This window comes from Stegodyphus dumicola, chromosome X1, assembly GCF_044657685.1.
Source record: "Stegodyphus dumicola isolate Sdum_Otavi_A_Nest chromosome X1, ASM4465768v1".
Lineage (NCBI taxonomy): Eukaryota > Metazoa > Arthropoda > Arachnida > Araneae > Eresidae > Stegodyphus > Stegodyphus dumicola.
This window is the reverse complement of record NC_140780.1, coordinates 26,209,489-26,224,365: the sequence shown is the minus strand read 5'-3', so window position 1 is coordinate 26,224,365 and position 14,877 is coordinate 26,209,489. Positions and strand designations below refer to the sequence as shown.

Sequence of the window (14,877 nt, the reverse complement as noted above, 5' to 3'; positions counted from 1 at the left end):
ACTGCAGACCAGCAGGGTTTATATTGCTTTCAGCTTGTGTTTGAGAACATTCTGGGCTAAACCGGTAAGAATTCGTTCCAGAAGGTTCTCCATCCATCCATGGCATATCACCAATTTTGTTGCCAAATGGGCGATTTCTCACCAAATGGGGCAACCCTGCCTTAACTTGCCATTTTATGGCAACTCTAAAATTGCTTTGTGGGGAAGCTATCTCACCGCGCCTGTATATTTCGTAACACTGCCCCCTCCCAAGGACTGCACGTCCCAGGCAGTACAACCCTTGGTCAGAAGCCAAATTCAATACAAACAAAACGTTATAAAACAAATGAAAAACATAACTAAAGAAACAAATATTTACACTATGTACAAGTTATATACACAAATTAAACACGTAACAATTTTAAATTATACAAATTAAAGTTCTGAATGAATTTCAGTCTCAGTCTTTTCAATATTTATATCCGGGTCAAATACTTTCCACTGCAGTTCTCAGATGCATTTATGTTTTTCATGTCACAGTCTGAAGATTCAGTCCTTTCAGACTTTTCATCCATTGGAATATTTAAAACAGTTCGTTCACCACTATGTGGTTTATTTGCATCATGTATACAATTCACCTCGGTATTTTTAGCAGATGGTACATGCTTATTTTCCTCCATTTCCTGGGAACCATCTCCAAAGTCTGCATCAGAGTCATGAACGGAATCCAATTCTTCACAAACACAAGTATTGAGGTTTAGAATCAAGTCCTTATCTGCACAATCAGCACTATTAGACGCGCACATAGTTTGTGAGGTGGGTGAATTTTCATGCAATACTGGAGCACACTGCTTCAGCTGTACATCAGCTTCTTCAATCTCAGCATCACATGAACTTTCAGATGGTTCAACACTTGCTGACTGCATTTTCATAACTTCACTATCAGTTTCGAAGAACTTAACAGTCGTATTTTCACTTTCTTTCACTTCTACTTCAGGCACTTGAGAATCAAAAGCTTCTTTCCTGTCCTTTATTTCTTCATGATTTCGTTCTTTTTCGTTAATCCCGTTAGATGCTTCATCCATCATTTCTAGATCTTTCTAAGGCAGTTTGTTAGTTACTTCCTTCATTTCTTCATCCATTGATTCTCCAGTTTCTTCTGCAAGCTCGACTTTCACCTGTCGGAGTTGTTCTCGCACCTTTTCTTGGCCGACATTTATTTCTTCTCGTCCGCCTTTCTTCCCTTCCAGTCTGGCTTCCATCTCTTTCAGTGTGACTTTGATCTCAGCTCTCATCTCTTCATATCCAGCTTTTATCTCGGCTAAGAAGTCCATCAAAGTCTTCGTTCCCTCCGTCATGGCTTTCCTCTGCAGGCGGGTCACTGGCATTCACTCGCAAACCCCACTCCTGACACCAATTGTTACATTATAGCCTTCCTTCTGACACCAGTTATTGAAGTATCAAAACACACTTTATTAGCCAGTATTGTCAGGACAGCTCCAAAACACATTTTACAGTCGTCGATGAACTACTATAAACACACTGACACAATCAGCGACACAGCCTTCAGGTTATCAGGCTATCACGGTGAAGACAGCTTCACTGCAAAGCACCAGAGTGCAGCTCCTGACTCTGCTTTTTTGTTCTCGGAACTCCACGTACTCTCGAGACTCTCCACGCTACAACTCGCAATGCACTCGACGACACACAGAGCACAGCTCCCGGCTCTTCGGATCAGTCGTTCCCAGAGCTCAACACGCTCTTTCGACGATGCACTAACCGCGATACACTAAGAGACTCCTTCAGTGAACTTGACGACCCACTCAGCACCTGGCTGTCAACTCGATCGACTCAGCAGGGATTGACTCACTAGATGAGACACCAACTCGATACTATCTCGCACTCTATGCGAGGCACACACTCTTGCCCTCTCGACGAGGCACACACTCTTGCCGTCTGGACGAGGCACACTCACTGACTGCTGACCAGCAGGGTTTATATAGCTTTCGGCTTGTGTTCGAGAACATACTGGGCTAAAGTGGTAAGAATTCTTTCCAGAAGGTTCTCCATCCGTCCATGGCATATCTCAAATTTTGTCACCAAATGTGGCAACCCTGCCTTCCCTTGCCATTTTATGGCAACCCTAAAACTGCTTTGCGGGGAAGCTATCTCACCGCGCCTGTACATTTCGTAACAGTATTTCCCTGGTAACAAATAAATCATCTCCCATACAGCCAATGCTTAGAAATGAGGGATTTTTCTTCTTTCTTACATTGGAACAACCAAGTCTTGCTTAAAAGGCTTCAAGTTGTACCAAAAATAGATAACAGCTGCCTCAGCATTAAATCCAGTAGGATGAAATTATTTTCATTTAACAGTCCATTTACATTTCTGACATAGATTTACCTTTTCTTCAAATTGATGTGGCTTTGAAGCTTTAGTACATCATGAATGCACTAAATAAATGAGAAATTAGTATAATTTTCTGACATCGAAATTTGAGATGCGTGTTGTGAAAACTTTTTTTGTATAAATTGAACTAATTGAAAATAAAATTAAAAAAACAAATTTTCTCTATCACAGTGGCTTTCAAACCTCCCTTTGCACCCTCTTTCTTCATTGCTAGATGATTGTTCCTTCCTCCTTTCCAAAACTTAAAATATAATATGTACATTTATTTAAATTTAGATTATTTTTTATTGCGTCTTGTAAACTAGAAAAAATATAGAAAACGTTTATGAATACTGAAACTTGAATAAAAGTAGTTTTTTATATTCATAAACTAAAAGCAAATACTTATTAAGTAAATAAAAGGCTGACTGCATTCCCTCTCTGAAACTATGAAATGCCCTCTCCCGTTGAGAATCTTGGCTCTGTCACAATCCAGTGAACATTGGATCATGAATATTATTTGTTCCTGGCAACTGTTTGTCACTCAAAATGTTCGTAAACTAAAACTTCAACATGAGAATTAACATAAACTGGATTAATCTATACCTGGACCACGGATGATTGCACAAGATCATGATGCAAAATCAGTGAAATTGTTTAATCTGGGTGGGGGGGGGAGGAATATGAAACACATAAAATAGAGAAAACTTTACAGTACACCTATACAAAGAAGTGTTGGAATAAGTGTAAAATGGTGAAGAAGAGAAGCTATAGTTGGTTAGTGAGTCTCCTTCCCTAAAAATGTGAAGTACCTCTCTTTCTGGGTTTATTCTTTTCTTCTTCTTTGTGTCTTAGTGCCACTCACTCTGAGGCTGACCCGTGTCTCACTACAAATTTTTCTTATGTGATTTGTTTTCATATATGTTTTAAAATGTTCATAATGAGACATAGTACCTAATTTTTGACAAATTTCGTGCATCGAAGAATTAGGATCATCTTACCTTCCTCTAAAGACATATCCTCCACAGTCATCTTTTGTTGCTGTTTCTGAAATTGTTCCAGCTGTGTGCTGAGCTGATTTCTGTGGTTCTCTCAGCTGTTCCATGCCATCACTGTTAACAGTTTTCTAGTTAGTCTGGAGAGAGAGTATCATAAATAATAAAGAAAAATACATCAAAGCCCTCAATGTCTCTACTTGCTACACTATATGATCAGAGTTTCCTCCAGGCTAAATTTATGGCTTTTAAAGTCATTTGATGCCAGGATTTTCATTGGGAGCTAAGCAATGGAGAATATTAAAATGATATTTTCATAAGTGTTTGAGTGTTAATTGTGTAACAAAGGTTACCTTAAAACATTGTTGAAAATTATTTGATGCTGGTTTTCATGTTCAATATCTAAAAGTTTTTTTTTTTTTTTTCAAAAAATTTGTTCGTGATTAGAGTCATTTGTAATATGAGGTTCCACTGTAAGCCCATTTTAAGCACTCATTAGCCATATGATAGTGAGTGTTACAGTACTGAAAAACACAGCTGTAAAGAATCTGAAAACCAGCTGCTGTCCAAAAATGTTTTAGAGAGGAATTTTAAAAGGGGAAAATTTTCAGCACATTCTAATTATCTACACGCCCACTGAAAAGGTTTTATGAGACAAAATGCTGTGTTGTCCGAATAGGCAACCCCTGGTATTGCCACAATATATTTTATGACAACCAAGGTATGCATGCATGTGCGCATGGCAGACGAGTGCCAGTTTTCTCTGAGGGTCATGTTTTCATCTTCATATGTTTGCTTTCATTGCACTGAGTGTATATTTTTTATTTGAAAGAAATTGCAATGGACCTTTGGAGCTTCCTGGCTGATAAAAGAAAGTGTTGCATTTCTTCAAAAATATCGCATTTTGCCTATTGGCAGCGAATGCAAAAATTAGTCCATAAATTTTGCTTTTGCAAATCAATGTTATATGGATCAAAATTCGTGAGCTGGTACTGAATTTGTGCAAGTCTAATATTTTTTTCAACTGAAAAGAGATCGTTGTGTATTTAGGAAAATGAGCATATGCAATGCCAAATTTGTGCAATTTTCTGATTTTTTAAAATGAAAACAGATTGTTCTGTACATCACAAGAACTGACAGTATTCACAGTGCCAAGTTATATGCAATGCTGAGTTTCTGCAATTCTTGTTGTATCATAAATTATAATACGACGTTTAGCTTAAGAGTGCTTCTCTTGACGCATGCGCTGTTCGCGTTTATCCGCAGGGTGATGATGTAACTTTATTACATATGTATGTACGTATATATCTTTCTTACTTCTTCGCTTTTCTTTGCTGTACGGAGCTACTTTAAGTTAATCTCTGTCATTAAAAATGTTCATTGATGTTACAATCAGTTTAGGCTCACTTATTTCTTCAATGGTTATGGCTGTAGGAACGTTTCAACTATGCCAAAGTAGGAAAATACTTCTTTTATAATGAATATATTGAAGTTTTCGAGCATTGAACTCTTAAGCCTAATCCAGTGCAAGAACTGTTAAGCTTAAATCAATGGTAAGAACATCAGCGTTCAGGTAGCCAATTTTTATATCGCTCAATCTTGTTTTTGGCTGTGAGAGACTGTATTACATTATGTCACATATGACTACTGTAGAAAAGCATAGAAAAGATAATTTCGGCTGCTGGAAGATGCATATAGAAGCTGTATTTATTAAAAACGACCATTGGGATTATGTATCTGGTAAAGAGCTAAAACCTGCTGAAGGAACCGAAGGCGAAAAGAAATGGCTTCCAGCTGATCAAAAAGCTCACGCAGATACAATTCTTGCTATTAATCCTAGTGAACTGTGTCATATAAAGCATTGTGTGACATCAAATGCTGTGTGGAATAAACTCAAATCCATATATAAATCGAAAGGACCTACGAAGAAGGCTACCTTATTAAAACAGCTTTTGTTTAGAAAAATGGCAGAGAGCAAAACGGTGTCTGAACATTTAAACAATTTGTTCGAAACAGTTGATAAGCTTAAACAAACGGAAATTGACATAGCTGATGATTTATTTTCTATTCTTCTGCTCTACAGTATTTAAAAAAAAAACAGAAAATTTTAGATGCGCCATCGAATCAAGAGATCGGTTACCTAGTCCTGAATCTTTGAAAATCAAAATGCTAGAAGAATATGAAGCAAGAAAAGGGAAACCATCTCAAGATTCACAGAATGTGTACTATATTGAAAATAAAAGAAGAAATCAAGAACAGAAGAAAAATGGAAGGTAAATTCAAACAAAACATTTCCCCGCTGAAAGAAATTATCGAAACTTGAAGTGTAATTACTGTTCAAAAATTGATAGAAAATATACGCAATCAAATAAGGGAATCGAGGTTCTATGATGGCTTCTAATTATGAAGAGCAGATTAGTTTAGCAGTAAACAATGCTTATCAGAAGATTTCCTCATGCTGCTTAGATAGTGGCTGTACATCTCACAGGTGCTATAACAAAAGTTTATTTTCAGAATTTCACCCTCGAACAAATTCAACCATAAAGCTAGCAGATGACAAAACAGCAAAAATTACAGGAATTGGAACTGTCCTTATAACAGTACCTAACGGAAGTAAGACAAACTTACACTCAGAAATGTGTTGTGTGTTCCAGAATTAAAATATAATTTGCTCTCAACATCTAAAGCTACCGCAAATAATCGTTCAGTGATTTTTACAGAACAACATGCTAGAATAATAGAACCAAATGTATCTATACTAGTCAAGGCTATTCATCATGGTGATCTTTATTATATATATCCAAGCACTGAAACAGCCGCAATAGTACAGGTAAGTGATTTTGTAAAGTGGCATCTTAAATTAGGTCATTTAAATGAGTCTGATTTGAAAACACTTAAGTCTGATAACATGGTTAGAAATTTAAATTTTAATAACACAGTATCTAAAAGACTGCAAAGTCTGTATCCAAGGTAAACAAACTGTGCAACCTTTTCAAAAAGAAGCAAAATTTCAAAGTAATGAATTACTGAACTTGATTCACTCAGATTTGTGTGGACCTATGAGAGTTCCATCCCATGCTGGTTCACGTTATTTTGTTACCTTCATAGACGACAAATCGAGTTATGTAGAAGTCGGTTTTCTTAAAACAAAGATGAAGTGAAATATGCATTCATTAAATACAAAGCTGCGGTTGAAAATCATCTAGGAAAGAAAATAAAAGTCCTTCGGACTGATAATGGTCACAAATATTACGGAGAAGAATTTAATAAATATATTTAAGAATGCGGGATTAAATGAGAATTCTCTGCGCCTATGACTCCGCAACAGAATTCGAGAGCTGAAAGCATGAATCGCACTTTAACTGAAATGGCCAGATGTTTGTTCCTATAAAGTAATCTTCCCCAGTCCTTTTGAGTTGAAGCCTTGAGCTGTGCTGTTTATATTCATAATCATTGCCCGAATCAAAGCCTGGGAGTAAACAAAACACCATACAAGTTATTTTTTGCCATCAAGCCAATAGTATCTTACTTCAAAGTATTCGGAGAGAAATATTTTGTACTTAATAAAAGGTCTAAAGGGAAATTTGATCCTCGATCAGAAGAACGTATCTTTGTTGGATACTCAAATGAATCGAAAGTATACAGGCTATGGAATTAAAATTCCAGAAAAATCGTTATAAACCGAGATGTTAGATTCATTGATGAATTTGAAAACTATCCTAATTATGATAAAGATTTAGAAGTTTTATTTCTCAAAAATATTCCTGATAAAAAGAAGGAAGAACTTTTGAATGTAAAGCAAATATCGGCGGATAAAATAACAGCCCCGTCAAATATGGCAGAAGCATCTGCTGAATCATCTGATAATGAAGATTCTGATTCCGAAGCAATACCTGAAATGCAGATTAAAAGGGGGCTAGGTTGTCCAAAGAAAATGAAGACTGGGAAGCCAGAAAGATAAAAAAAGGAGTACATCAATATAAACATAAAAAGGGAAGAAGCACAAATTGCTGAAGAAGAGGATACAAATCCGACATTAGAAGAAGCATTAAATGGTAGTTATGCTGAAGAATATCATAAGACGACGCAAAGTGAGTATGAAGCACTTGTTAAAAATGGTGCATGGAAATGAGTAAAGCGACCACCGAACAAAAAGGTAATAGGATGTCACTGGGTTCTTAGAACGAAATATAATGCAGATGGAACAGTTCAAAAGGAAAAAGCTCGATTGGTTGCTAGAGGATTTGCACAGGAACCTGGAATTGATTTCAATGAAACCTTTGCTCTATAAGATCTTTGATTGCATACAGTGCTGAACAAGACCTTATTTTATATCAACTAGATTTTGTTATGGCTTACGTTTATGGAGATTCAAAGGAAGAAATTTTAATGGAACAAGCTAAAAGTTTTGAAGACCAAAATAATCCTGATTATGTTTATGCTTTGCAAAAGTCTCTTTATGGTTTGAAACAAAGTGGACGACAGTGGTATGAAAAATTAGACAAAAAACTCAAAAACTTCAGATTACAACCATTACAATAAGTGTGTATAGAGGATGGAAACATCTCAAGGCGAGTTGATTCTAATTTTATATGTGGATGACTTAACCCGCGAGCACACGCACCAATCCGACGAACACGAGAACACGCGCCGGGTATGTCATACCCGAATAAAAATTTGCCGAATAAAATTAATCGGTTTTTAAAAGAATTTAAAATATAAAACCATGTTAATACTTCATTTTAGTCAAAATATGATAGAATAAGGAGAGGTAAAATTATTTACTTACAATTTTTTGAACATTGTTTACAAAATGAGGTCATATGTTCCATACATATACTTTTGTTACAATTGTCACAAATGAATCTAGTCTTTCTATCTTTTTTCTTGGGGCACTCTGTACACCTTTTGTAAGTAATTTTAGGTTTTTTGGGGGGTGGTTCATTGTTAACATGTTCATCGGTGGTCAGTATTTGCCTGGAATCGGGAACTACAGATGCTCGTCGTCGTTCATTTTGAACACTTTCTATTAGCTGCATCCCTAAGGCTTTGAGAAAAGTACGCTTGGTACGGTATTCCGTTGGTGGTTCCTTCTTTGATAGTATAATTATTCTTGCATTAATGGCAGCCACTTTTAACACTGAAAAGAAAATCACCATAGGCATTAGACGTGCTAATATTGCTGTAGAATACGCAGCTGCCATTTCATCTACAGCATTGACTGCTCCTTTTGTCATGTTATAGAATGTAATGATTTCAGACTTTTTAAGATTCCCCAGTAGATTCATCGATTTGATCGCAGGAACACGTTGTGGATAACAGGATCACATTCTTATTTTTTTTCGCCACGTAAGATACAAGTGTTGCTTCTTTCTGAAAACCTAAAATTGAAGAATATACTTCTCTTTTCTTTACCAGAAACTCAGGTGGGATTTCTTTCTTATGCATTGTACCTACTATCGTAATTTTCTTCTTTAGGAGATCTTGAGATAATTCATATCCCATATACCAATGATCAACTGTTAAATTTCGACCAGAGTTGTATAAGGGCCTTATTAAATGTTTGACAACTTTGCTTGCACCATTTTCAACTTGAAATGGCCCATCTGGCTGTTTACCAGCATAAATTTCCATACTGCAGGTATAAAATACCCTTGTGTCTACAAGAGCAAATATTTTTATGCCATACTTTACCGGCTTGTTGGGCATATATTGTTTCAAGGAACAACGACCTCTGAATGATTCCAACTTCTCATCAATGGTCACATACTTTCCTACAGTATAAGCCTTTTGGCAATTTGTCACAAAATTTCCAACAAATTCTCTGATCGGAGCTAATTTATCAACGTCTCTTCTACTGGGACGATCTCTAATGTCATCAAAATGGAGGCATCGTAAAAGAAAGAGGAATCAATTCACTGACATTGTTTCCCGAAATATGTCCATTACCGTTCCGTCTGTTGCCCACAAATCTCTTACGTTCACATGGGATGATTTATAAACTCCACAGAAATACAGCAATCCAATTAAAGCTTTGATTTCCAACTCATTTGTTGCTTTTGTGTCCCGTTCAGGAGTGAAATGTCCACGTACTGAATCAATATAAATATTTGTATTGTCGACTACATATTTTAACATATCTTCATCGATAAGCAGTGACCAGGAATCTAAATGTGTTGAGATGTCTTGAGTTGATGTCTTGATTGACCAGGAATCTAAATGTGTTGAGATGTGTTGAGATTATAACTGAACTACGTGAGAATACTTCGTATTCTCACGTAGTTCAGTTATTATAACTTCGTATTCTCACGTTCGTATTCTCAGTTATATTATAAATATTATAACTACGTGAGAATACGAAGTATTCTCACGTAGTTCAGTTATAATATTTTTGGCGCCAATTCTAACATTAGTCCGGAATTTATTTTTGTTCCATTTTACTCCATTTTTTCGAACATAAAACTCATTGCTACATGTTTAATGTATAGCGGACAGTATAAGCCAAGCTAAAATTATCTAATTATCTTTTCAGTTAATGTTGCTGATTGCGTTGTTCCTTAATCTTCTAATTGGATCCGGCTTATTATTTTTTGCAGACCGTTAGAGCAATTTTATAAAAGTAAGCTTAAACTTTCGATTATGTCAAAAAGAATTTCTGATTCTGCAGCTACCAAAGGATTTACAAAGCGAAAGCATGTTTCGATGTCCATCAAACAAAAAGTGGAATTGCTACAAAAAATGGGTAAAAGCATATCCTTTGTTTCTCTAATCATTCCGAAATATGTTTATCAATTTCACGCTTCTGTGCGAGGGGGGGTGACGCGGCGCGCAATGAACTGGAAGTTGATCTGTCAGCACTATCCTTATCTGCAGGGCAGATGTTTTTATTTTATTCGGCTTGTAATTCCTTACTAAATGTAGTATTTCATCTCGATGTACTCCGTCTTTGATATGATGTAAATCAAATTCCTCGTCATTATAAATATCACGAATGCACATTAAATAGTTTTCTGGTAGCAATTTTCTAATTTCGACTATGCATAATGTATGCTTTACACATGCGCATTGAAAGAAATGTTTAATAAATTAAACAAATAAATATTAAGCCTTTTTTTTTTTTTTTGTAAATTTTGATACCCTTTAGATCATTATTGCTCTTTATTTCATAAATTACGGTTTCATATTTTTAATTTTATGATTTCTGCATGCCATCTTACCAAATTTAAACTGATGATCTATAATCCAGAAAAACCGATAATCCGGAATCGCCGAAGTCCCGACAAGTCCGGATTAAAGACTTTTGACTGTATTCTACAAAGATTTAATATGCAAGATGCAAAACCAGTAGTAATTCCTTTAGATCCTAGTGTAAAATTAAGCAAAGAAATGTGTCCCTCTGAAACTGAAAAGGAAGGAATGAACAATATACCTTATTGCCGTCTAATTGGTTTGCTTATGTATCTTTCCGTGTTTAGTAGGCTGGATATTACATATGTTGTCAGTCACCTGAGTCAGTTTAATAACAATCCTGGAAAATTACACTGGTTGGCTGAAAAGCGGGTTCTTCGATACTTAAAAGGAACTAAAAATTATTGTCTAAAATTTCAGAAGAGTGGAAAAGCACTTATTGGATATACCGATTGGCCATCCGATGTTAATAATAGAAAATCATATACAGGCTACTTATTCAAGCTTGCTGGAAATCCAATAACATGGGAATCACAAAAGCAACAAACTGTTCGTTATCAAGTACTGAAGCAGAGTACATCAAGTCTTTCAGAAAGTACTAAAGAAGTAGTTTACTTACGTCGCTTTCTTAAAGAATTAAATTATAATGCTGATTATCAAACCATTATATATCATGATAATCAAGGTGCACAGAAGCTTATGAAAAACTCTGATGCGCTAAACACATAGATATTAGACATCATTTCATACGTGAAATTTATGAAAGAAGTGAAATAGACGTTAAATATGTGCCAACAGAGAAAATGCCTGCAGATGTACTGACAAAAACATTGACTGCTTCGAAACATTTTAAGTGCTGTAAATTAATTGGAATGATTGTAAATGATTAATGTTTATTTTTTTCAGCCGCCAAACATCGAAAGGGAGATTGTTGTATCATGAATTATAATACGACATTTAGCTTAAGAGCGCTTCTCTTGACGCAAGCGCTGTTCACATATATCCGCACAGTGATGACGTAACTGTTTATTACGTATGTATGTATGTGTATACCTTTCTTACTTCTTCGCTTTTCTCTGCTGTACGGAGCTACGTTTAAGTTAATCTCTGTCATTCAAAATTTTCATTGATGTTACAATCTGTTTAGGCTCATTTATTTCTTCAATTCTCTTTTTTGTTTTCTATTTTTTCTATATTTTCTAAAACAGATCACTGGGTATGTAGAAAGAACAGTGCCAAAAAAAGTGTTTTGTTATGAATGTTTCTTGCATTTTAAATTTTGTTAATTGGTTGCTGTTTCACATTGTTCTGGGTGTTTTGTGTAATTTTCGAAAATAACTGTTGTCTTTTCCATCTTGCCTTGGCAAAAATTAGATGCCAATATTTGGTGACTTTTCAGGAAGGGAACGTAGGTCAGACAGTACTAGTTTTTCTTTTTAAAGAATGAGTATTCAGAATCTTTTTGTGAAATCAGTGTGGCTTGTATTTATGTCATTTTGAGTAATTAGCATTACAGAATGTACACTGTAAATTTTTTTATCTTAATTCTTCAGTTTTTTCAGTATTAATCTTGCACTAAAAATGAATTGCATAGTCTTAAGTTCAATTAATATTTATTTTTTTAGTCACTTTATTATGTACATTTCAGTAACTGCTGTATTTTACTTATTAGTGACTTTAGTATGTTAGTCTTTTTTGATAGAATTAAAAACATACTAGTTAGACTGTTTACTGTTGTATTTTACTTATTAGTGACTTTAGTATGTTAGTCTTTTTTGGTTTTTTGGTAGAATTAAAAATATACTAGTTAGAAAGTTTATGAATTCTTCAAAGTAAATGTACTTTTTATAGTTAAATGTAATTATGTTAAAATGCAAATTTTTTCCAGGAAGTTTTCATTTCCGTCCAGTCTACATTCTTGTTATTGCCATATGTATAATAATTATTGCTTGTGTGCTCTTCATTTCTACTGCAGTGCTGTTTGGTGCAACTGGCCATATGGTGCCATTTGATGTATGTTGTTTTTTATACTCATTTTCCATTTTACATGTAATTTATAAATCTCTTTATTTTTGTACATAATTTGTTAAAAATTTTCTTCCATTGAAATATGTTATTATTATTTTTTTGTTATTTCTATATTCTTGTTAGCTTCTTAAGAATAGGGTTGACTGTTGAAAGCATAATGTAAAAAATAGCTTGCTTGTTAAAAATGAGAAAGTAGAACAGTATTATAACTTATGAAGAGGGGAATTTTTTTTAATAATCTGATTGGTTTTAATTGAAGTTTGTTAAATGACTTCTAAGTTGAGTTCTGAAGCCCTCTACAATTTCAGTCTGTTTATTTAATTCAATATAAAGTTGAAAACTGATTTTTAGTATTGAAATTTACACAAATATTAAAAAATGCAGGAAATTTTGAAAATTTCAGGTATAAAATTAAAAAGTGGGATTTTGTGTAATTCATAAAAAAATTAAAGGAGTTTCATTCAGCTTTTTAGGAGTATACCAGTGGATCAAAACATGATTAATTCTGTGTAAAATAATTGTGGACAGATGGCTGAATAGCTAAAGCTGTGAAACATAGATAGTTTGCCATGAATTTTTTCCCAGTGGATAGATGGCCTTCATGGTGTTTCCCCAATGTGTAAAGTAAATATGGGCCAGGTTACCTTTTAGAATCCTCTATCTTTGTTTAATTGACTGAGAACCTGAGTGTGCTTTGCTATAATCTAAAGTCCCAAATTCAGCCTTCCCATGTAAAGTAAATGATACTGACTATTTTGTTACAGTGCCAGTGGTACCTACCCAGGGTTTGTATGCAGTAGATATATTTAATGAGATGTCTGAACCTGATATGATTGTAGAGAATTTGTAACATTCCATATTAAAAGTATATCTGCTAGCCATACAGCTAGTTGAATTTTCTATAAGCAATATCAGATTGTTATATTTTTGTGTTTGCTTCTCTGACAAAACCATATCTTAATTAAATTTTGAAGAGATCTTTTGCCTGTCCATGAAGCAAATGCATTATTTACTTACACCATCTCACCTACCATAATGTTGTCCCATTTGGATATGTATTAGACAGTAAAATGATATTAAGAACTCATATTCAATGAATTAAGTACAAAATTTAAAAGTAACCTAAAGGTCAGATTGTTTTAATTAACTTCAATTTCAACATTTTCAAAATGGCTACATTTACAGGATGCTGATGATCAGCCAAATTTGCTTACACACATAACTGCTTAAAAAACAAGGGTCTTAAGGTCAGAGCTCTCCTTCTTATTTACATTGAAAATGTGGCATTATGTGGACTGAAAAATTTCGTGCCTTTATTTTCAATTTAAATGCTAACTGCCTGCCAGAATCTAGACTTCTCATGAGCTCATGGGAAAATGATTAATGTCTGTGATACAACAGGAAGATATTAAAAGAGGAGAAAAGGCTGGTATTCAAACAAAATCAAAAGTGTCGTATTGTGCTATAACTCGAAAGCTGTATTTTTCAGAACTGCATAGTTTTTAATGCAGTTTTATATTAGTTTTTAAAAGTTTGTAAAAATTATTGTCGTGGAATTTTCAAATCATGTTTACTTTGTATTACGTTCTTGCTTCATGACGTTCAACTCAGGATATTTAATAATAATTAAATTAATTAAAGTAAGTATTATATTAAAGTATTTATTAATTACCTTACGTTGTATTCAGATGTGCTCTACTTAAAAGTGCGTGCTTTAAGTCTTTCTCCTTTTTGTAGGTGTAACTGTAATCCCTGAGATGTCGTGAAGAGAGGTTTCTTAATTTTGCTTCCTAATAGTTGAGGGTCGGTTTCAACCACAATATGTTTGCCATATATATATTGATGAAATTTAGAATATCCAAAAGTAATAGCTAAAATGATTTTCTTTCAGTAAAACAGTGCCCAATCCTTCAAAATTTGCATCTATTGGAAGAGATACATCCTAATTAACGTTGTAGAATTTTAATACTGGTGATTTTACAACTAGTTGCTTAAGCATTTAGATGTTTTCCGGTCCAGTGCAAGCGAATATTTTTCTTAATGATGCACTAATAACAGTTTAGAAAAAAATTTGGCAAAGTAATTAATCTTTCATAAAAATCTTTCTAGAGAAGGCTCATTTTAGGTTGTGTTATTTTATCAATTGCTTTCACTTCCTAAAGATCAAGTTTTATCCTGTCTTCACTTAACTCATGCCTTCTTAACTAATTCACATGATTAGCTTTTATTATAGAGTTATCCTTTTAGAGCTTTAGATTATTTTCTTGTGCTCTTTAGAGTACTTTTTTAAGTCATA

General features: G+C 34.4%; 1 protein-coding gene across 1 annotated transcript in view; it reads left to right on the top strand.

Annotated features, from left to right (window-relative positions):
• LOC118191865 (ectonucleoside triphosphate diphosphohydrolase 1-like) overlaps positions 1 to 14,877 on the top strand; it is a gene marked incomplete at its 5' end in the record, with an annotated part of 143,908 nt that overhangs the window by 34,975 nt on the left and 94,056 nt on the right. Inside the window, one exon of the mRNA XM_085808542.1 lies at positions 12,442 to 12,566. Within this exon, the coding sequence (XP_085664668.1) occupies positions 12,442 to 12,566 (125 nt within the window). The remainder of the gene's footprint in view (positions 1 to 12,441; positions 12,567 to 14,877) is intronic.